The 24,442-nt window shown below is 44.3% G+C and overlaps 2 protein-coding genes across 4 annotated transcripts in view; one reads left to right on the top strand and one right to left on the bottom strand.

Moving 5' to 3' along the window:
- The window catches only part of ets1 (ETS proto-oncogene 1, transcription factor), a 54,416-nt gene that overhangs the window by 4,664 nt on the left and 25,310 nt on the right, over positions 1-24,442 (bottom strand). For 2 of the 3 annotated variants that reach the window (XM_088619349.1, XM_088619351.1), the window contains 5 exons: positions 10,192-10,311; positions 8,163-8,363; positions 7,814-7,891; positions 7,361-7,606; positions 4,467-4,727 (listed from right to left, as the gene is read on the bottom strand). In XM_088619349.1, the coding sequence (XP_088475475.1) occupies positions 4,467-4,727; positions 7,361-7,606; positions 7,814-7,891; positions 8,163-8,363; positions 10,192-10,311 (906 nt within the window). The remainder of the gene's footprint in view (positions 1-4,466; positions 4,728-7,360; positions 7,607-7,813; positions 7,892-8,162; positions 8,364-10,191; positions 10,312-24,442) is intronic. The other variant, XM_088619350.1, reaches the window with a different exon arrangement.
- LOC148641184 (somatolactin-like) overlaps positions 1-24,442 on the top strand; it is a 127,348-nt gene that overhangs the window by 85,742 nt on the left and 17,164 nt on the right. The gene's annotated exons all lie outside the window — the stretch shown is intronic.

The raw sequence follows: 24,442 nt of genomic DNA, 5'->3' as shown, positions 1-24,442 counted from the left end.
TTACAAAGGCACGCTGAACTGTGGTGACCTCATGGCTGCAACCCACACAGTCACAGCTAACGGTATACGATTGCCCCTCACTTTAACCAAAACTCCTTTAGCACCGTTGCCAAAAACTATCTGGGGCTTAGAACAGAGATTAGGCACTTCAAATAAAGACTAATTGAAGACAAAGCTTTTTTCGTAACCACTTTCTAGTTAGCCTTTAAGTCCCCAGTATGCTCTTCACTGGCTGTGCACTACTTTTCAGTACTACAGTTGATTTTGTGGTTTGATTACAGCCTCCCCAGTGCTCTCATCTGCCTGCAGTGAACTCAGAGCTAAATCTGCCTCTCCATGCCATCTCTGGTTATACTGTACACGACTTCCCAAAACACCCTCAAGACTGCCCACCCCACCCCACACAAAGGGGAATTGAATTCTTCAATTCGCAATGACTTCCAACAAGATTGCAAAGCACTTCAACAGGTCAACACTTCCCATATGGGCGCGTGAGGCATGTGTGCTCATAAGAAAACAACACCTATGTGCTTCATTTTCCACTAGAAAGATTTGAAACGTTATGGCAGCTAAAGCTCTGGACTTGGTTGTGTAGTTCTTCGTGCTTTCCTTGTGAAGACATTAAACACGTGATCTCTTTGTCGATCTGGGGCTATTTGGTGTTCAAATAAATGGATTTGTGCATAATGTCTGGGTTTTTTTTTTCAACCTGACCTGCAGATCTGAATTTGGGGGAACCTTTTAAAAAACGCACAGCTTGAGTCAGTTCACTGAGTTTCGGTCTGCCTGCGCGCTGGCGTCAACTCCACTCTGCTGATGGGCAGTGTCATTCGGAGTTCGTTAACCGTGTCTCAACAGACGGGTTGTGAAAGTGTGTCGTTTGGGGGCAGTTACCGGCGCCTTCAGAACAATGCAAAAACAAGAAAACCTCAAGGGCTCAGGCAGTTATACATTTATCTCTCACCTTTTGAGCAGTCAGCTTATCAAGCGTTCTATCTCTAAAGATCTCTCGATGCCTGAGTTTGCGGTGCGCTGACAGGAAATGGATGCTCGTGTTTTCATAAACTGCTCTTCTGATTATGATATACTTTTTAATATCTCGTCTTAGCTGCTGCCTTGTTACAGAACTGTTCACGGCGCTTTTTAGAGTTTAAGGATCTGATCTCAAGAGTTCTTTTTCTCGTTCGTGCATTTAGAACAGATTGAAAAATACTGAGCTGATGCCATAGAGGCTTTACAGATCGATGACTAATAGGGGAATAATGAGAATGAGAATTAGGTAAGTTTCTTGTAAAATGCACTTGGCCCAATATAATGAACTGCATTCGAAATGAGGCTTTAACCCTGGAGCGCTCAGTGTCAGTGTGTTCGGACATCTTCATTGTGACCAACTATGATTTTAGCTTCAGGGCGTAAAGGAACACTTTTAATCTTGTGAAACTAATTTGGGAGGACTTTTTTCTATTCCTCTGTTTTCCCTATATGTTAATATTATATATAAATGCTATATTATACATATTATATAAAATACAATCTATAATATTATATATAAATGCACACACATTGTAGATCACATGGTATGACACGGTAATGCAATTTGATGGTCTCTAATTGCGAATTACAGCTTTACCATTGATTTCTGGAGTAGTCCTGTGCATGTTGGGAGGACACTTCAAATGCATGCATTGAAACAGGCTCTCAAAATGTCATAATTACATTTGCTCCAGCTTTGATTGCATTACTGTTTCCTGGGAAACAGCACCAATCAGCAAAGGACACACGGACAGAGTATTTGTTAGCTCATCAAAAAATCTTACACGCATCTTAACTTGCGTCATGATAAGGCACTATCAGTATACTATGTTCAATTTTATATTGCTTTTCAAGGACAAGCACACCTTTGACAGCATTGTTTGTTATCCTTAGGTGTCCTCTGGTCCTTGTACATTTCTTTACTCATTTATTTTGTTGTATTTTACTTTTCTGGAAAGAAATGACCATGGAAGGGACAGAGTGGAGTATATTTTTGCATTGGGGGAGTACAGGGTAGACAGAGGTATACCCCATTGCTTCCTTGCCATTTTTATTGTATCTTGTACCTTAAGTTGGTTCTTTACCAATTTTACCACAGAACACAAACTATCCCTTATACATAGTGTTCCGCGTTTTGTGTGGTAATTTTCTGTCATGTAATGCCCCTTTAGACTTGCCTCTGGCCGATTCTCTTTCTCATTTAGAAAACACTAAAACCCTGATAAGTACAGAACAAGGCAAACTGCTTTGCACTGAACTTCACAGAGTGTTTCGTTCTCTCAGTCCCTGTCAATCTCGTCAGCAGACAGATACATACAGTACAACAGCATTCCATACAGTGGAGATGTATGAAGTGTACAGTAATCTCAACTATGACATATATATAATATATATATATAACATTACAACTAATGGTATAATTATATTATATAACATAATAAATTATGGATAATAGTTATAAAAAACTATATTCAAGGCAATATGTAGGTTTCGCAAAAATGGGGACAGATTAAGACATTTAATGTTAATTGGTCTTAAATAAAGGGAGGTTTATATTACGTTACAATGAAAAAAATGAGTAACTGGTTGTGAGGTGCTGCAGATCACAACTACCTCTAATCCACCCATAAATCACAGGAAGCATGTTAACCTCCCCCTTATCACCTCCCTCGATCCATATGACCGCGTTTTACATCCTGAGAAGTGCCCCCGGTGGTATAGGATGACATTATCCTGTGATAGTACTCTCTGGTGAATCTGTCTGGTGTCTGTGCAGTTTCCCTGTCAAAGACTTTCCCTGCTGGAAGTCATGGGCTTTATGCAGTGGGAGACTGCCCATAAGTGTTTTTCCTGCTTAGAGACAGTTTCTCTCACCACATCGCATTATCGCCTGTCATCACAGCCTCTGAAACCAATACGCACTCCTCCAAATATTTCTGCTTTTCGCTACAAATTTTGTGTAAAGATCAGGTTAAAGGACTTTTTTCAGTGTGTCCAACATCAATGCCTTTCATGTTCGCTAGTCTTCCAGTTGATTCTATGTAATGAGTTTCTGGTTAGGAATCCTAATGGAATTTTTTCGGTATGGACAAAAAGTTGCAGATTTAATTTATGACAGTTCTCAAGGTGCACAGAGCTGAAGAGTGTGTATTACCTTGTTGTGTACCTAATGTCTAAAAATGATACTCATAGCGGTATGGGCAGGTTTTTACAAACGAAATGCTTTGTCATAGTAAAATCACATTTTCTTTTACTATACAGCAGTATTCCTTTGGACACAATTGTTTTTTTATGAAGTGTAAAAAACAGCGCATTATAAAAAACAATGTTGATTTTACATTCTGTGGTTTTGTTGTGCTTTTTAATTTAGTACTCTCTTGGAATTATGCCATCTTAATCGGGGGGAGGGGGGGGGGGGACAAATTTATATTGTCTGTTCCAAGTTTTCACAGGCATGTCATTGCCTTTGCCAAAAAGCATCTATATTATTGTACTAAACAGTACTGCAGGTCTCAGCATTCAGAGAGGTAAAGAAACTTTAAAAAAGACAGGAGAATAAATAAAAGGCTCTTTAAGTTGAAGGGTTGTTTAAAAAAACATGAAAAACAAAGTGCTATGTAGGGTGACAGAGGTCCTTTGAGATAAATCGATAATTCCACTCGGTTTCTGAAAGTACGGGCAGGTATCACTTTGCACTGTTCCCGGGTTGCCAAGACAACTAAAAAATAGGTCAAGATGTGGGGTAGATAAACCTGCAGATGATAACTCTTCAGGCTTGGGTTAAATGAGAAAAAAAAGGCCAAAAGTTAGTACAAGTTTCCTGTGATATGCCTTCTTTCACCTCAGTGGATTCATCTTTTCTTTTGAGAAAAGTACCGATAAGCAGATGCAAGATCCTTCTGAGCATGAAAGTACTTTTACAGTTGCACAAAGGAATGCCTACTGCATTCCAGCCAAAGCCAGCCACCAATTACTGAATAGTGTCCCCCGTGCTGAGGACTGCTTCAGCCAAGAAGAGCCCGACCAAAGTCCAAGAGTTTTTATTCTGGTGCAGTATGATGTTTTTCAGAAGCTGTGGTGCCCAAATTTTAGCAAAGTTCAAAGTTGAGTGTAGTGCCGTGAACTACAATGCCATGATTGACAGGGTATCTTCACGCTAGTCTTTTGCAGTTTACCTACAATGCCAGGTTTTGTCTAAGATGATTTTACCCCGGATAAATAAAGTTTAGATTATGGGCTGTCGGAAATGGATTGCTACCCGTTTGCTCCGTGCACCATCGACGTCATGACCCCTGGTGACGCAGAGCGAGAACAGGCAAGCTGGTATGTCATTAGCGTGGGGGAGAAGCCAAACACTGCCATGTAAATGTTCGGTTTTGCGTATCTAGTGGAGGGACAGGCCCCTGGGCCCGACAGGAGCAGGTGGTACAGACCTGTGTAGCCAGCCAGCGCCGCAGCCGGGATGACCGGCTTGTCCTTGTTGAGGTCGGCCCGCTCCCGCACGTAGTCCTTGAAGGTCCCCTTGGGCTTGTGGCCGTGCAGGGCGCTGGGGTAGTCCTCCGAGTCGAAGCTGTCGTAGGAGGGCACGCGCTGCAGGCTGTTGAAGGAGGACTGGCTGCTCCAGGACTGCGTGAGCCGGTCGCAGCTCTCGAAGCTCTCGATGCTCTCGAAGGAGTCCTGGCCACCCAGCTTTCCTGCGGGCAGGGAGGGTCCGTCAGCTCAACTGAGTTCACTCTAGAAATTGGCTTAATTACTCTGCTCTCCTCCCCACTGAGAGCTGATGTGTGGTGAGCGTTCTGGCGCACTATGGCTGCCGTCGCATCATCCAGGTGGGGCTGCACAGTGGTGGTGGTGGAGGGGATCCCCATTACCTGTAAAGCGCTTTGAGTGGAGTGTCCAGAAAAGCGCTATATAAATGTAAGCAATTATTATTATTATTACCTGCTCGCAATTCAGCCTGGCTGACGGGGTCTTGGATGGAAGACGGGCAGAACGGGCTAAAACCAAGCCGCGCAACAGAGAAGGATCTTAAGAGGAATCTAGCTAGTGAGTGTGTCTCTCCCTGCCCCCTGTTCCCTGAAACAAGTACCCACTACCCAGCATCCGCATCTCAACCTGGTCTTGTTTGGATGTCGCAACGAACGCTCCAGGTTCTGGGTCAGCAGCGTGGTGAATGACGGGCTGGAGGTGACGCCCGGGCTCCCTGACAGTTGTGTTGACAGTTTATTGCCACGTCATTACAGTGGGGTGCTAATCATGGAGCAGGGACGTTTGTGATTACTGTTGCTTGTTACAGTGGAGCAATGTTATTTTAATTAACTTAAAGCCAAAACATGAGTATTTTTATCATTATATAAGTGAGGGTTACATACAGTATGTCTTTTGACCCTACATACTATATACTGTAATACATCATGTGACGCTACAGGGGTGGTTATGTGCTAATTTGGTTATTTGTGATGGTTCTTGTTGCCGAACGCTTTTGAATGTCAAGCCCCTGCTGTACTACAGAAATGAGGGAGGGGACACTCAGAAGTTGCTTTTCACCTCATCCACTTAAGTTACGGTGGCAACTTAGAATCTGCAGAAACTGAATGACTTCAGTGAGCATAGTGGGCAGTGCTCCTGCGATGCTTGGGGTGACAATGTATTTTTTTCAATGGTTCAATGGATTTAATATAGCGAATCCCAGCCCAGAAGCAGTGCTGTATCCAGCATTGATTGGACCGCATGTTTTAATTCTGTGCCTCTGTGATGACTTCAATGGAGACGATTCTTTTTGCAGGGTGTGGGAGTTGTGTGGCCCAGTCTTACAGCCCCACCCGATTCACACTTTACAGACTCTTACAGTGCCCCTTCTTCAAACTCCCACTTCATCTCACACATGGAAAGTTGGGGGTTTTTATTCTGAAAATCAAGTGCAAACTACTTTTAGACGCCATGTCCTTCATATGTGTGTACTGAGCTGAAAGCTTCTTTCTTTTTTCAGAATGAAAGATATGCCAAAAGGCTGCTGAGTCAGAGATCTTCGATTACAAAATCGAAGCCACATGGAGGTTGTACATTGGTACCACAAATATTTTCCCACTGTTGAGGAAATGCGCTGAACTGCCAAAACTGGGATATGTAAGTCAGAGTCAGTCAGAGCGAAGTCTGATTGTATCTTGTGGAATGACCTAACTATGTGTCGTTTCAAAGAACTGGTCTCTTGGGTCATTTGTACATAAAATTCTTCCTCTCAAAAACAAGCAAGCAAGTAAAAACTCTGACATACAGGGAGCAAACCGAGTACAGGAGTTTATCGGAACCCAGTCTCCTTGGTTTTCTTTTTTCTGCTGCCTGTCTCATTCGCCCTGAACTTCAAAGCCACACAGGAGGCACAGGCAGAAAAAGGCGCTTATTCAGGTTATCTCATTCTTGTTGTTTTACATAAAAGACAGAGGCGCTCTGGGCGCAGAGAGCTGTGTGGCTTCACTGCAAGGTTTACAGTGAAAAAAATAACAATTCAGTCTAGTTCTCAGCTGTGCAGAGTCAAACGGTTAAGGCGTGTTTGTTTTGAACCACAACCTAACCATTGAGCTTCTTCTGGACTTGGTAAACTACAGATGTGGCATTGCAGCACAAGAAAATGCAGGCAAGGTAACGGAGAGCATTCATTAGAAACCTACAGCACACGGAGCTCACCACAGCAATGACTTAAAATTATGATGAGCGGTGATAAAGCTATTTACTTTTTTTTCAGCTTATTCAAACAGGACTCTGAAGCTGAAAAGCAGTGCAATACCTATCTGTCCAGGGCTGGGCTATGATGTTTACACGTGTCCTTTATGTTTACACACTACACAGCTAAGCTTCAAGCAGTTGTTCTCTTGTATGGTCAGAACATATTGCTGCTCTCATAAGAAGTGTATCAAATTCATGAAGAATAATCTTTAAATATTTGTAGAATGTGAGGGACACGTGGCATAATCTATAGCTTAATTGAATAAGGAAAGTGAATGTAAATTAGTGTACTCTTTAACTCTTCTAATGACTTTGCATTAAAAAATCTTCTATATATATCAAATGTCTGGAAAGGGCAGATAGGCATTCAGACAGACGGAGATGTCCTGAAATGTGTATTCTTCCTCTAACAATTCTCTGTAATCGGCAGTTTGATCTTGTATGCTTCATGGAGCTCAGCTGCTCCCTAATATGGCACTTCTGGATAAGAGCCATGTTTTAGATGAGCTTAATGGACGTGCCCTGAATCGGTCAGAAGGTGCAGAAGGTGAATCTCCTGCTGGCCCTGCCTATGGGGGTACCTGGGTCGGGGGGGGGCTCTTACCTCGGCTGATGCGCCCCACGCACATGTTGTCGGGGGAGATGACCTCCTGCTTGATGGAGAAGTAGTCCCCCTGTAGGGGGTTTAGAGGGGCATCGCGGAGGATCACGGAGGGGTAGTCGCTCTCGTACTTCAGGGACAGCAGGTCCTCCGAGCTGATGGGGTGCAGCGTCTGGTACGACTCCGTAATGAAGCCTGGCTCGGAGTATTCTGATGGAGGAACACATTGGGCATGCTCGATGCCATAGCCTGGCAAAGAAAGAAAATCAACGAGGGATTATCAGTGCCCAAGAATGGAAATTGGCAAACGGCATCTTGCTTTGCAACATGCCTGAATGGTGAGGAGTTACGAAGAAAAACGAGTCTTTCAGAACAACATGAGATGAAACTAAGTGGAAAGAGCAAAAATAACTCTCAGAAGGAGCTGTATTGTACGGAGGAGGGAAAGGCACTTACTGACGAAGTAATCTGAGGTATAGCGGGATTCCTGGATGTTGGAGGTCAGTCCGTTGACAGGGAAATGCTTCACGTCTTCTTCATGAAAGATAGGTGTCACAGTTAGGAAAACATCTGTCACATCAACTCTCTACCCAGACTAAAGGCTGCTCTGTGAAAGTCCAAGGCAGGGCAGTCACTCTACAGTGACTGAACATGTCTAAAATATATAAATCTATATACAGAACATCAGTCCTTACGCGGTGTTCTGCAGGGAGAATATTATTTTTCAACAATACTGATGTTGGTGTGCAGCTCAGGGCTAGACCCAAGCAATGCTGGTACATGCGCACAGAGACCAAAGCTGTACCTTTCTGCAGCATCTCAAGATGTTCCCAGAGGATGTCTCCTACAAAGTCGGGGGCGAGGTCCAAAAAGCGCTCTTTCCCCAGAGCGCAGAGACTGGCGCCGTTCATGCAGAACTTGTGAAAGTCCACGTTTTTCAGGCTGAACTCGTTCACGGTCCACGTCAGCCACTCAATGACATGGGTCTCTGTCCACTGCCTGGGATCTGGACAGGGAAGCACAGCAAGAAAGGTCAAGGCTCTAACCAGAAGAAGGGGGTTACCTTGATAATTGCTCTGTGCAGGAACATCTGTCCTTGGTCCTTTCCACTATTGCAGCACTCTCAGCAGTATTTCAAACAGAGCAGCCCTCTCTTCTCAAGTACCTTGGAGAATCAAATTACATTGAGCAAAGCAACTGACAGTGGCAATAAAATGTTTTTCACTTTTCACACGCCTTGCATTTTACTCTGCTGACTAAAAGTTACAGGTATCTGTTCCAACACAATGTAAGATTATCGTGAGTTACTCGCAATGAGTAGAACAGCATTTCTTTCAGTTGCGTAATGACTGCCAGTTGGTGGTGCAAGTGGGATATGATGGTTTTCTTGATTTGTGGTAATGCTACCCTGGTATTATTATAATTTTATTATATATTCTTTTCAGGGTCTTTTGGCCTTCATCAGGTTATAAAAAAAATGAGTCTTGTGAATTTCTGTATGATCATGAACTGTAATCCAGGTATAAAGCATTTCTTACATTCACATTTCTCACATGTCATGAAGATTATTGGTTGTAGAAACAACCGCTACCAATTTATTCTAACGTTTTTACCAATCTGTTGTAAAAACCGGAAAGTGAAACCTTTCTAATAAACTAAAGTGTTAAGCCTGAAGAGTTAGGTTCAACATCACTGAGTGTTGTGCAATCCACTGTGATTATAGTTTTTCTTTTTCTGAAGAGCCTGACATTTAAAATAACTTTGATTCACCAGGGACATAAAGCTTTCCATTTTATAAAAAAAAGTAACCAAAATAAAATATATAATTTCCATTGAACTCAACCATTTAGGATATTTGAACCAGCACCTCTTTTCATATCTAACCGTTTCAAGTGGCATACAGATTCCATCAGATCCGTTGTGAATGATTTTGATATTCACAATATTTGAAGGCAGCATGTAAGCTGTCTAAATAAGTATGTGGTTATCGTGCAAAGACATTGTGCACTGAAATTCCCGTGTGTACAGAACTTTACCCCCGCATATATCTTGTGGTATTTTAGCCGCACAGTAGATAAGCATATATTCTGTAGACGCTCAAAACAGACATTACTACACTCTTTGCCTGTCTTTTTCCAGACTGATATCAACTCCCCACAAATGAAATATTTCCTACACTGTCAGGACTGGTATAGAACTTCTGATGACCTTCCTCAATTAGTGAATCACTGTCTGCCATCCTCCTGCGCAAGATTGCCTTTCACTTTCAGACATTCCTACTTCTTAAAACAAGGGAATAACACGTTTCAAGTTTGAGACATTCATAAACTCCTTTTTGGAACAACACAATTCCTGTTGTGGCCAAGACTTTGCCATTTCCACAGAAGTCTCTCCTTAGCCTTTTACTTTATTCTGATGCAGGATACAGTTTTGGGGAATTGTAAGTCTTGGAGACATGGAACACATTCTGAGCCCAACAGAAAAATGGGGATCTCCCAGACTCTCTTTTCAGATCTACCTGAGGTCCATGGTTTCTCCATTATCCTGTGCCCCACTGTTAACCCAGCAGCCTGTGTCTGCTCAAGGCTACAGTCATTCTCCTGTGTGGGAGGAACTCATTAAATGCAGCTAAACCTTTCAAGCTTGAAGCACAACCTATGCTGGGCATGGAACCAGATGGTTTTAACTCTGCATTGATCCTTTTTTTGATTGCAGACGTGCGCTTTCAAACGCAAGGTCGGTGCTCGGATGTTTTCAGGACAACACCACCGGCAGCGCCGGCTCGAGGTTTCTGCACGTCTCTCTCTGCTCTGAACGGGAGAGGAGCGGGTTACCTTTCGGTATTCCGAGCCTCTGCTGCTCCTTCGTGAACCCGCTGAAGGTGGCTTTCAAGGCTTGTGACATCATCTCTTTACTTCCGGGGGTGAGCAAGGGAACATCACTGCACTCCAGATCTGTCAGGAAAGACCGAGACAGAGCCCTTGAGTGGTATAGTAATAATAATTGCTTACACTTATATAGCGCTCTTCTGGACGCTCCACTCAAAGAGCTTTACAGGTAATGGGGATTCTCCACCACCACCAGTGTGCAGCCCCACCTGGATGAATGGCCCAGACACATGTCCACACACACTCCTGTTCCTTCCAATTTTTGCCAACTGTCTGCACAGCGTTTTTATACATCAAAGTATTCATCACCTCAAAAGTCAATAAATCCAAACTCCACTGCTTGTTTTATTTTTAACATGTTTGCCATTGACTTCAAAGATTCTCATGAGCATCTCTCCAAACTGTATTGTAATATTCACTTTTATTATTTATATTACCAAGAAGTTCTGGTTTTAATTCGTTCTTAAAAGCTTTATTTTATTTATTGAACACAAACATTGTCAACACCAATGAATACCGCAAAAGAAAATGCACCAATCGCTTACTTAAGCACTTGTTTAATTCTACATTAAGCGGACAGCCTTCTGTTCACATGTTGGTCATGTTTCCATGTCACCATAAAATCCAGTTCAAATTCCAAAACCTTTTTAATTAAAAGGGTTCTCTTTATTTAAATCCCCACACCCACTCCGGAGTGGTGTCTCATGTCATTTTCACCTTTAAATTTGCATGCTAATTGCCTTTAGAGCAAAAGGTTTGGATTGTCACCTAGTAATTGAAAGGCATTAAAAGTAGGAGGTAATCTTTATACTGCACGGCATAAAGTAATATTACGCAAGAGCTTGAAATGCTGTTATACAATACAAGAACAGTTCATAAACTAAAAGTACAGCATGCAATGCTGAGTACACTGTATGTTAATTAGATTTCCCTGTTGGATCACAGAGAGTCCGTCTGCAGGGCAGCCCTGCTTGTTTATTTGAGTTCGGCCTCACATGTAGCCATTGGGTACTGACTGGTCCGCTTCACTTTGTAATCGGCATCAAATCTCACTGATCTCTCACCCCGGACACCCGACCCCAAAGCCACATTGTCCTGGATGTGGCCTATAAACACATCATGTGTGTGGGACAGGACCCCCCATAGCCCAACGCACAATAGGAGGGCCCACATGCTAATTAATGAAGTGCATCACCCCCCCCCACCCCCTCGTTCTGTCACCATCACCACACACCCCATATCCACACAGAGACAGAGGAGATACTGTAGCTGAACACAACAGGGGTCAGCAGAGCCAGAGCCAAAGGTCAAAGAGCAAGCTGGTGATGTCACACCAGGCGCTGTCTTTTCTGACACATGGGCTACTGTTCTCCACTCATGGCCATTGGGTACAGAGCCTGAGACAGAGCCCTCTTTGATGCCTTAAACAGCCCCTGATGACTTACGCAGATTTAATTAGCTTCACCAGCCCCCAGGGGGGAGACACGCAGCACAGGGTGCCTGAAAGCTCTGGCCCAGCCAAGGCAAGGAGATCTGATTTCACAAAGAAGACAAAGTGTTGTGAAACCTTTCGAGACTTGCGCGGTTCTTCGGTGCGCCGGACCGATTAAACCAAGCGCCGATGAACACTGACCCAAGCCCAGGGAAGCCGAGTAGAACACGTCGCACTGCCATTTTGAGCTACACCCAAAACAACTAAAACAAAGTTAAAGGAATGTGAAGTCTCAGGTTCAGGCAAGTGATAATGTCTGATAATCCAAGCAATCACAGTCTCATTAGTAGCACACAAGAGGGCTATTAAGAGCTTTTGAAAACACGAAGACTCCAGCGAACAACAGCCAAGGAAATATTAGCAGATTAGCAGGAAAAAAAACAGGATGAGAACTGCAGGATTGGAGACTGGAACTCTTGTTATCAAGTATCAGATGAGCAAATTTTGCAGACCACAATAAGCCCGTGCAAGACACCCCAGTGCCCTGTATGATCTGGGGGGAAAAAAAGCATTTTTCACCTCAGTGTGAGCTGTAATTCAAGGATATTTTTATTGCTTCATAAAAGCAAAACGGTCCCATATGAAGCGCACAACATCTGCCTGTAAGTAATCTCTCTTCCCCTAATATCACTCCTATTGTCATCAAACTCTCCAATGATGGGTATTCAATTTGCTGACTCAAATGTTTGAAGATGACAAGCTACATTATGCAGAGCACTGAAATGGATGTTCAGCACAATGTTCTGTTGCCTAACTTGATTAGTCAAAGATTTTGTTTACTTTCCATTTAAGGGTCATACCCTACACAGTGCTCACTTGATAAGTTTCACGTGGAGCATTTCTGTCGTCTGAGAAGTAGTTTTCATGTCGGCACTACATGAAGGCACGTTCCGGATATTCTGATTAAACTGTACACTCTTGTTGCTTTTTGTGAGATTTTAACACGTTTGGTCAACAGGGGAAAGCTTGAAATAAACCTGCGCTAATGAATGTTTAAATTGTTCTCGGGGGTAGAGAGAGCTTGTTTGCATGTTTCCATTACAAATGACTTTATGCGTTACATTAAATGATATCGTTTGTGTATCTTCTGTCTCACCCAGACATTTTTTGCTGTCACATACAGTAGATGAGCCCACGGACGCAGCAAATTAGTCTTCCCTTAGACAACCGGCTTTTAAAGAAACAATGGCAAGAGTGTGTGACTTGTGTCCTGAATGTTTTTCCTCACTGTATCGGAGCCTGTATTTGGGAACAGGGGGTTGAGGATGACTTCTGTCAGGAACCGAAGTTGGCAGCAGCTCAGGACAGTGTATTTGAAGTGGATGAGAGTTCATCTGCACTTTCGAACCCTTTTCGAACCCTTAAAGACCTTCTCATAGCCTTACGCTCTCCCACGCAAACTAGAAACCGTTTAACATGGAGGACTTCTCAAAAAGCACCTCTTTCTTCTGGTATTGTGGGTAGCAGGATTGACGCTGGTGGCAGGTGTGTAGACAGTCCCTGTTTTCTTAAAAAATAATCTAAAATGCTCTTTTTTGTGATAGTCTCTGTAGCTCTTTGCTGATTTTTTTTATTCAGCAGAGCTATTTTTTTTTAACAGAATGTCTCTTCAGCCTCTAGGGCAGGGGTAGATCATTCATTTTTTTTAACCTCATTCATCTTGGATAGCAAGCGTTTCACCCAGTGCTGCCTACAGTCGGTGGTTGTGGTCTCTAAATGACAGCGGTATAAAGTATGCAGTGCTAAGCTCCCCAGTATATAAAGGTCACTAAGGCCTAGTTCAATTGTTTTACACATTTGTGAAAAAAAAAACTGTTTTTCACATCAACAGCCCAAATGTCAGTGACTTTGTAGCTCTGCATTAAAGTTACGACCAGACATGAATGTTACAACTGCTTCATAAAGTACAAATGATCGACTTTCCACTAAAACGTGAACTGCAGCCAAATACAGGGGAGCCTGAGACACTTTAATTCAGAGAAAATAGAAGCAACAGTCGCTGTCTGAAGAACAATTTTTTAGAGTATATTTGAAAATGTGATGGAAAGAATCTGCACCAGAAAGAGGGGGGGGGTCTTTTAACTGTTTTGCATTCACTCTTGAAAGGGTTACTCTTTTGGATAGAATTTCACAACTCACTCACCAGTGATTTAAAGCCCAGCCCTTAAGCTTTACAGTCTCGAGTGCTGTATCGGGTAGTGTGATTCCAGCCACCAGTCCTAACTGAAAGGACTCATCCATCTTTGTGAGTGACACAGAAGAGATAGTGACTACTTCTGTCACAGCAGTGTAGTTTCCAAGATTCTGATTGTCCCTGCAAAGGGATATTGGCATATGGGGATATTAGAGCTTATTGGGATATTTGCCCATGCACTTTAGATGGTTTTCCGATATAGAGCAGTGATCAGATTATCTTAGAAGCTTAACTTCCTCTTTCTTAATTTGTTTAGTAGCATCTTTTTGCTCATAGGTCAAGGGAACAATAAAAGAACCCTGTGCTAACAGGGTCAAAGAGGCATGCACTGCTCACAAAGTACATTTTCAATCATTGTAAACAAAAAAATGGAAAAGAAAACCAGAAATCGCTACATTCTTAGTTTCTATCTTGAAGGCCCTGGTGTATAGCATGAAAGCGAATCATCAGCATGAGATAATATGCAGTAAAGTGTATGTTTCAGGCCTTTATCTGTAGCTGGTTAAATGATGTCAAACGTCGCCAAGGGGAAAGGGGAGGCACACCAGCTCCAGAAGCTATGTGCCTGGATCTGAAAGCCCCATCATGCCAGTAGTGCAGACGCCTGTGTACAACACCAGAGTCCTTGGCTTTCCTTTCAAGAACAGCCACAGACACAAGGCCAGTTGCGCCAGGTGGTTGTTTTTATAATATGATAGAGAAACTCCGACACAAGGCCGCGTGCCAGAGCCCTCTACCTGCTAGCACTCATATTTAACTCCGGCCGGTTCCCTGCCAGGACTCTGAATAGCCCCGCTCAAGGGAGAAACACATGAACCTCATTAGTAGCGTCTCTCCCCCCCCCCATGTCAGAGCTGTGCATGAAATCGCAATTCCGCAGCACAGCTGAAGGCCTCAGAGAGGAGAGAGGTGTGGGGCTGGGGCTGACTCAGTTGGCTGTAATGTGAGCTGCCCACAAGACGCAATGAATGGGATATTCAAAGCCATCCTAAACTCCTGACATCAGAGCAGAACAATAACTTCTTATTGCTTCGACTCCCGACTGTGTTCATTCATAGACGGCTCGCAGAAATGATGCAATGCCAGCGTAGAACTGGCAAACACTGACAGGCAGTCTAAAACGCTGCAGCAAACAAGACATATTGATCATTTTAACACATCCCGCAACTGCTCTTGGTCCTAATCCAGTCATTGTGCTGTATGCATTTATGAATGTTTCTAATTGTGTAATTACACATTTTTTTGAGGGTGTCAGGACAATTCAAGTCTAAACAACAGCTACGTAACACTTCAGACCGTGGTTTTAAAAACTAGAAATAGGCTCACGTTGGGATGAAGCGAGAGGGAAGCAGTCTGTGGCTCAGAAATGCATGGTCCCAACCCCCCGTAGGTCTTTACTCGTGCGTTAATGCCCACTGCAATGGAGATGAACTCTGTTACTACACGTGGGTGTGCTGTACAAAGGGCAGCTCGTTTCACATCCAAGTCCTGACCCTGACTAGCCCTGTAGAGACCCTAGTCTTAAATTATTGGTCAGTATGAGAACAATGCACCTTGCTTATTCATTGAGTCTTATCTGGAGGTGTCGCCACTATCAGAGACGCTCTTTTTTTAGCCTGGGAACACAGAGGCAGTACACCAGTACACCATCATGAAGCAGGCCTATTCAGCACTTTGTAGGCTCCTCTGCTGTAAGTAGGCTACTGTTCTGCTATATTTTGATTTCCATCTGAATACAGAGGCGAGTGACAGGAATAGAAACCCTGGCTTCTTCGGCGCTCTCAGACCAGTGCCAAGCCCGCGTAGGCCTGCTCTGCTCTAGGGTCATTAACAGTTTCGAAAGAATGTAACCAGCAAGAGTCCCCCCCCGTAACAGATCCCTATTCTTAGACACTCTCTGCTGTCTGCCTGATCATTTTTAAAGACAAAAACTGGCATTCTGTGCCTCAAGAGCTACACTTTTAAACATATCTGAAGAGATAAGACAAAACACTTCATTTTTTTGCGGCCTTCAAGAGGAGAGCTCTCTTCGCGGGGCGGTTTCGGTTACCCAACCCTGTCGCCACCCCAACACCTTCGGCGTTTCCCCCCCCCCCCCCGTCTCGGCCTCGGCGCTCCCTGCTCCTAAATGAAGAGCTCTGCGGCCCTCCGTCCTCTCGGCCCCGCGCTGTCACACTCGCGCTCGCACGCACACACCCATTCGCCCCGGCTGACAGAATTCCCGCCGGAAATCATGGAAATTCCCCGCATTCTGAGGAGCCACCGAATGGGAACCACATGCTCCTTTCCCTGGCAGTGACGTCAGCCCGCCAGCAGCTCTGGCAGCAAGCTGGCCGGCTCGGTACGGGGCTGTAGGTGCCTGTCGAGTTTCAGTCTGACTGCAGCAGAGAGCGTCACCGGTGACCCCCCTCTGCCAACAGTCTGACTGGCTAGAACGTTGTCGGTTATAAAAACCATTTCCTTTCCGGCGCCCGCGAAAGGGAGCGCAGCCCACACGAGAACAGAGTGGCAACTTGACAACCTCTGTCAGCTTTGGAAACATGTGGCCAGCGTCCTGAAGATTGATACAGAGTGCTTGCTGGCCCCAGGAATTAAAATGCACAGCTAAAACTGTGTTCAGAGCAACAGTGACGGCTTTTATTTAATGCTCATTTATTGTGTATGAATGGTCAGTCCCAGAACACCAACCTTACCTTTCCCTTGTGATTTATTTTCTGGATTTTAATTACATGTATACACTGAGAGGCATTAAAAATGCACCAAATGCTACTACATCTATTACTCCATTGTTGCCACTCGGTATATATATGTATGGATTCTGTTGAATCTAAAAATGACCTAAATTGCACATGAAATTAATTTTCAGCTTGTAATGTCCTTCAATGAACGCAATCCATCTTTTATTTGAGATTATCGGGAAACCCAACTTTTAAGACAGAACCCTGTCCGCGCTCTCTTCCCGCACCTAAACGAAACATCACCACAAACGTAAAGATAAAAAAAAAACTGTTTTAAAATTGATTGAACGCTGTTTTCAAACCGGTATCCTGGCTCCTTTTCAAATAGTGGCCTGATGAGACCCTGGGATTAATTAACTACCAAATGGCACCCTCTCATTTGTTACTGTTCGTATGTTCTTAAATACACTCTCTTCTTAATGATGGTCTTTCTGCTTCCTGTTCCTACTGGTGGCCCAGAGAACAGAGCCTGTGAGTATCTGAGGGGCTGTTGACTTATCAGCATATATGCAATGTAAACAGTCTTGGGAGATTATCCACGGCTCAGAAACACAGGCTTAGGTTTGATTAAAAAAAGCAGAGAAACTGTTTATATGCTAAACCAAACACAAGGGAGATAGACCCAAAATTCTGTTTACATTCTACCACTGCAATGTCACAGAGTGCCACGACTCACTCCTATATTCCCCAGGAAAAAACAAAAATCTCATATTTGAAAGTGCAGTTTCCTCACAGTTTACTAAAAGACCACAACCAGGGTACTGGTGAAGTACAGGCTTCATGGCGCTCCCAGCAAATGACACTTGCTTCTGTCGCTATGTAGAGCAACAAAAGTCACGTGAATTTAAACAAAATTCCCTTATCATATCTTACAGTTCTTATCTTGAGCACTGTGGGTGCTTTAAGAATCTGTTGCACCAGATTAACAAACACCAACTCTAACCTCTGTTAGATGGACATAGGAAACAGTTCAGAGAAGCACAAAGACTGATAGGACAGGATAAAAAGTTCAAGTTAAATATGGTAGATTGTTAATTTCAGTGTCGATTTTGACAACTGCTACTGGCCCGTGAAGTTAATTAGTAGCCTCACTTTTTAAAGCAGGAAAAAAAAAACCCCGAAAAATATCCCATTTTTACCAAAGGCCTTTGATTTCTGAAATACGCCGCTGGTTGCACTTAGAGGAGCGAGGGGGAAAAAGTCAGGACTCTGCCGCCTCAGAATAAATCCTTTACTGTAAACCACAATGATGGCATGAGCTAAAGAAGGAAGTGAGAAAGAGATTGAGGCGGCAGAAATATAAATTGTTTCCTCTGCCTTGTCCAGAGTCGGAGGGGGCTGATAAAGATCATGATGTAAAAGCCCCCCCTCACGCTGACAGTGCACACAGTACCGCACTGCCCCCCACTCGCCCCGCGCCAATTAGAGGGTCTAACAGGGCACTGGACAGCACGCTCCCCGATACTTCCTGAAAAGAAACCATGTGCCTTTGATTTAAACCGAACAGTTGGCTAGGAGCGTCTCTATAATGACTTGCGTCAGGCTAAATGCCGACGCAATGTTAACGAAACGACCGTAGGGTGTTCTTTTTTTTTTGTTTCCGAGCCGGCAGTTTCTGCCGTCCCGCGAATCGGACTGATCCGGGCCCTGCGGACCCTGACCGGGAGGTCTGATGAGGAGCCCCCCGGTGTGCTTCCTCCTCCCAGCTCTCCCAGGCGACACAGGCGGTGTCGCACACGAGGGCTCGTTAGGGCCCCCCCTCAGGCCTCTGCCAGACGCCTGCACTAATCGCCCTGAACAGAGCTCGCCTCCGAACTGCGAGGCGGCTGGGCTCAAATTTTGTTGCAAGCACAGGACAGAGAGGAAAGCAGCCCAGCTGCACAAATTCCCCCCCGACCGACCTCCAATTTATTTCAAAGGCCATGTGTATCCCATTTTGAAGGTGTGTCACCACACTTCTCCTTTCCAAAGTCTAGTAAATGCAGCACAAGAATGCACCAAAAAGTAGCGTATTACTCATGTACAGAAAGCACCTTCTGTAGATAACTAGTGAACTGTAGAACTAACACGTTCTCTACTTTAAAGCTTTATATATATATGTTTGTGTATATGTAGTGTGTCTACAGTATATATAATTACTTATGTGTGGGGATTTCCATTATGTGACCAGAATGTTTGTGCAATCCACCGGTAGGGCAAACACGTCCTCTGTATTTATGGAGACGCGTTGCTCAACTTGCTAAAAATGATCTGTTCAGTGAGCGGAAGAAGAAAACATCCACTGTCCCAGTCAATCAGGTTACGATCCCTGAGAATTCAATTTGTTAAATGGTAACAGATGGTTTATCCAGCTAATTTAAAAGCTGGGGACAACAAGCTCATCGCTGTGCGGAGGTGGATATGACAACGAGGTCTAGAGGAAAGACAATCAAAAACTTAACCATATCTAATCATGCGAAGGCTGCATCTCTCTTGATTTAGAGCCGCCTATTAAATTGCAGGGACGCTGGGTGTTAAAAAGAATTAGCCAAAGATGTGAACATTACACGTACACCCACTTGCCCGCTGTTACACAGTGGTGTTAAAAAGCTAGTTACAATTCTAGGAAGCGCTCCCTCGCTTTGCATCAGCTGTATGCAGAGTAAGAATGAGTGGTGCCCTGCGTGGCTCTGTGGAAGTTACTCATTGGCGGCGAGCACGTTTTAGGAGCTGTGACTCAGTAATAAGCCATGTTGGACTGCAGGTCTGAGACAGCTCCGCCCGAGGCAGACGACACATCAAGAGAGGAGGTGACGTGAGACGAGGTCATGTGGCTGCAGGGAGGGCAGTTGGGGGAGGAGGTGGGGCTGGCGGGGGGTTGGGTGGGCTCATTAAATGTGAAAGCCCACCAGCTAATTACTTTCCAGCTCACAGTTGTTTCTTTGGGGGAATTTGGCTGCCTTTGGCATTTTCCAGATAATTCTGTTAGGAATCAGGGATCAGTTGTGGACAACTACATTTCTCTTTGTGAAACCGTTTCTTGTCAGTCAGTAAACAGTGTTTTATTTTACGTTAATCAGGAGTAATTATCATACACTACTGGTATGTTTTCACCAAACTGTGTCCTTTATGGACAATATCAAGTCGTTTTAAAGTTTTATTTTCAATAAGTGCCGTCCTGCAGAATACCATGCCAACATACTGCAATGGTTTGTGTGTTAATTTTACCTAAAATCATATAGGTGAACTCATTTCCCACCTCAGAGCCACTCACAAATGCCAGCTGTGTGCCCCTGTGACTGACTTCTCATGACAAAGCTTTTATCAGCTACAACAAACCAATACAGATGACAAGGCACCACCCTCCACAGTGGGAAACACCTTGTGTATTTGGATGACCAAGCACAGCTGGATTCAATCCCGAAACAAAAAAAGTATTCTGATGTTGATCTTTTGGATGGTGTGGGTTTTACACTGAAGAAGCAAGTGTGCAATTTGTCCTAACTACCCCAGGGCACGCCATCGAGCTTGCAAACTGAAAATCTCTTTATATTTAAAGTAGCCCTGGGAAACAATGCTGCTGAACTAGCACTGGAACACACAAAAGCAGGGTAGAGCTACCCATCTCCCATCCCAGTAAACTCTTCCACGGTGTGCACTGAAACATCAGTTTTGATGACCTGGATCAATGATGTGCATGTCCAGAAAAAACTAAAACTGCCTAAGTAGAGTCATTTGTTTTCCTCAGCCACTGGCCCACATCATAGAAAACCAGAAACAGCCAATGCTGTTTATACAGCTGCTCACTGCAAGAAGAAATACAGTCGAGGCAGATTTTGGGAGAGTGATGCGGTCGAGAAATGATCTGAGAAATCACTCCTTGTCCTGTTTGTTCCCTTTGCAGCTCAGGCCCCAGCCAGCTCTTTTGGTCTGGGTTTAATATAGTGTGGGTTCTTTTTGTGCAATAGGATGTTTGACATCTTTCAAGTGAAGACAGGTGCAGCTTTTAACATCTGATAAAGAAAGCCCTACCAACTTTTGCCTTGCCTGTGACAGAGATTCCTGTTAATCACTCGACCCTGTTAAGCAATTAAGGGGAACTCTCAATTAAAACTGAACAGAAATCATGCTATCTTCTTTGGAAAGGAAGTGCACCTTTCACACCTTCCAGTAGGCCACACAGTTCACTGTAATTAAAAGCAGTACCTCTGCTGAAGTTGCTGGGAAACAACAACACCGAGCTGTTGTGCTGGTGATGTGTTCTCTGCATCAGATCCTGCTTGTGTACGCAAACAAATACGTCACACAGCTGCATACACAGCTCACGAACCAGAAGCATTTTCTTCTAGGCTAATAACTTTGTGTTTTGCTTAATGCTGTGGCTTCAGTGGCTGAGGAGGTACTCTTATTCTGATGGAACTCCCCTCCTGCAAAGTTCACTGAAGCAGATCATGAAAGGATCTTCATCACAATCAACAGGCTTTTGGCAGAACATTTTTTTTTTCTTTTCCACGTTTGATTGTTCCGATATATTACGTGCACAACGCACACTTCACTCATATTGTGAATGCGACATCTGGTCCACATTTACCTTGCATTGACACCCAGCTCTGTCCTTTTACATCAAGAGCCCTCACCTGACACTTTGAAGGCATAGCACTGTACATCTGCTTTCAACTAATTCCTTCATTCAGCTTGCCCTCAGACCTGCGGACCAATCTAGCCAAGCACAATTTTAAAACTTGACCAGATTAAATCTGCAGCCCTATGCCTGGCAGACATTGCAGGAGCACAACTGCGTTTCTGGGGAGGCCAGGTTTGCGAATGGTGTCGGCGATTGTTTAAATAAGATGTGCTTTGGCAGCCGAAAATGTAGAATCGCTCTCTTTCCACAGAAGGAAGGAGGTTCTCCACGTCTGAAGGAAGGATTCAGAAAGTGAGCCATTGGTGAAGCTGCAAAAGGCAAGGTGTTCTGCTGTTTGGATGGTTCACCCTGCTAAAACAGGCTTGTAATCAACACTTGTCACACTTGGGCTTGTGCATTTTTGATGCAAACACTTTCATCTCTGCTTTACAGGGCACTGTAGTTAAAGTGAAAGAAACTCTTAAATCAGATTTCAGTTCATATACCATTAGAGGGCTTTTAACTTATCATAGGTCTCTCCATTAGGCTCTTGTCACTTCTGTTGGCTTTGTAATTCCAGTCCATGACAATGGAGGCAATGCTGAAGATATCCATTCTGGGTACTGTTTAATTTTAATGCAGTGATTGTGTTTTGTTTTTCAAGATACTTGAAAAGGATATTAAAAATGCTCAAAAGTAATTGATTTGTACACGGTCTGTATAGAATTTTCCTTCAACCTTCAGGAGAACCATGCACTTAAGGACAGCTCTTTGGTAAACTGCACTCAGTCCTTGATGAACCCCGATCCTCAAGGACAGCCACTCACCTCCATAGTGCAGAGACGCATTTACCATTTAAACACTATGTTGGTAATCAACCACATATACCTTTTCTTGCAGTAGTTCACTGTGAGGCTGAGTGATGTTTGAAATCACAGTTCTTGAGCTGCTTTCACTCCTGTGCCTCACACTGTGATATCCCTTGACAGACACATAGAGGAGGTGGGAAGTTGCACATGACCAGAAGCTACATATACTAGTGACAGTGAACTGCTGGACAGTGAATAAGAGAACAGAGGGGTTATGAAAGCATGTTCCTCCTGTCTCCCTGCAAAGAATAACCATTACCTTTCAAGAGCTTACCTTGGAAAGTCTAATAACGTGACTATCCTTCTAATTTTTTATGAAAAATAAGATCACTAGACCACAAATTCCAGTTTACTCTCAGGTCTTCTGAACAACCTGCACACATCTGCCCAGCCAAACTAAACTGACAAAACAGCAACTGAATCAAAGAAGTTAGATCTTATCGAAGTCTTACCTGACGTCACCATTACATATCCTTTTGAAACATATATACCTCTGCGCTGGCATCACCTTAAATAACACTTGTTATGATTGATATGTGGTTTTGTACACTTTGGGAGTTATGCAACACATCACATGTACCCAGTACTTTTCCCAAAGTGGGGACACCGCTGGAATGTGGAGGAATGGGAGAAAAGAAGGGGCTGGGGGCATTTTTTTGTCTTAGTGGTGGAAAGCCAAAATAACAGCATTCCAGTTAGCATGCTTTAAAAACTCTGATAAGGGCTACTCTACAGCAAACATGCCCATTTATCCTTTATGTGAAAAAGCTCCCGTGTCTGGTTGATCATATCCATAGTCTGTGCCGATCGCGTTAAACAATGTCCGTGAATACCATTTCTTACACACATAGCATTGCAAAGAAAAGCATGCTACTGTGTACATGCTGAAAACATAGGTCTGTAATGGTAAGGGGACATTTATTAATACTGTGGCTTTTTAATTTGTCCTTACTTAACCGCTTGAATAATGTTTTGTTATTTAGTGCTGACGTTTTATGGTGTACCTCAGACATTTGGTACAAAAATAAAGACTTGTCAATTTGTTATCAAAACAGTCCAATTTGTACACCCTTCCTTTTTTGCAGTTTCCTATCCACAGCCACAAGCCAGTAGCTTGTGGGTATATGCAAGACATCAACATCTTGTGTTGAGACAAACCACTCCACATCCCCTGACTTTGTGTTTAGAGTGGATATTATGGGAGACCAGTCATGAGCTGTCATAAAGACCCTGTGTTGGGTTTTGTCAGATACAAAGCCACACCGATAGGAAAAAGTTCGTGTGAGGCTGCAGCTGAACATCTACCTGGTGGCAGCACGGCCAAGATGTGAGAAAATGTGCGTTGCGAAAGGATTTTGCAAAATAGCGTGCAGTTTCATCCACCGAGCTGCTCCTGTCAGCGCGTTTGGAGTCTGCTTTTGTTTTTTTTGTTGTCGAGCAGTTTATACAGCCAAGCTGGAGCGTTACAAGTTCCACCGGTGTGATTTGCGTCTGAGCCCAGCTGATCCGCTCTGCAGTCTGCGCAGGCCGGTTTCAGAAGGGCTTCCTCTCGGGATCCTTCCTGCCGAGCTTGTTGGCTTGTGGCCGCGGCCCTCGGGAGACGGCGGTTTGTCAGCCATCCGTCGCTGAAAGCCATCTCTCCGACAAGCTCGGCACCTCCGAAACCCCCCGCCACTCCGAGCCCAAGTCTTAATGCCCCACTGAATGTGAACGATTGCGGTCACAATGGAAAGAGCAACGAACAGGAAGCCAGCATGGGCATTTCCTGTCCCGCAAGCAGACAATACAGCACTTGACCTCTTGGTCCTACTACACAGCCCTGATCCCCACCAGAGTCCCTCAGACAGGGACACCCTGGTCCTACTGCACAGCCCTGATCCCCACCAGAGTCACTCAGACAGGGACACCCTGGTCCTACTGCACAGCCCTGATCCCCACCAGAGTCACTCAGACAGGGACACCCTGGTCCTGCTGCACAGCCCTGATCCCCACCAGAGTCCCTCAGACAGGGAGACCCTGGTCCTACTGCACAGCCCCGAACCCCCGAACAGAAGGCAGGACATGTACTCCTGGCTCACACACTCTCTCCTCACTCACTCGCAGCAGAAAGAGGGTCACTACGAGAAGGTGACCCCAAGGAGCGCTGGAGACATTGTTCCAGAACCTAAGGGCTCCGCGCCTGACTGCTCTTTACAGGCGGTGTTTTTCACAGTTCCTGACAGAAGCCGAACGTGTCAGTTCTGCCTAGGTGATCCCCAGTTCTGGGCGTGAGTCACGCTGCGTGTAGCCTCATCCAAAGGC

The sequence above is a fragment of the Lepisosteus platostomus genome, chromosome 25, assembly GCF_059453375.1.
Source record: "Lepisosteus platostomus isolate fLepPlt1 chromosome 25, fLepPlt1.hap1, whole genome shotgun sequence".
In the NCBI taxonomy this organism is placed as follows: domain Eukaryota; kingdom Metazoa; phylum Chordata; class Actinopteri; order Semionotiformes; family Lepisosteidae; genus Lepisosteus; species Lepisosteus platostomus.
The sequence above is the reverse complement of the archived record's forward strand: the minus strand, read 5'-3'. Positions and strand labels throughout refer to the sequence as shown.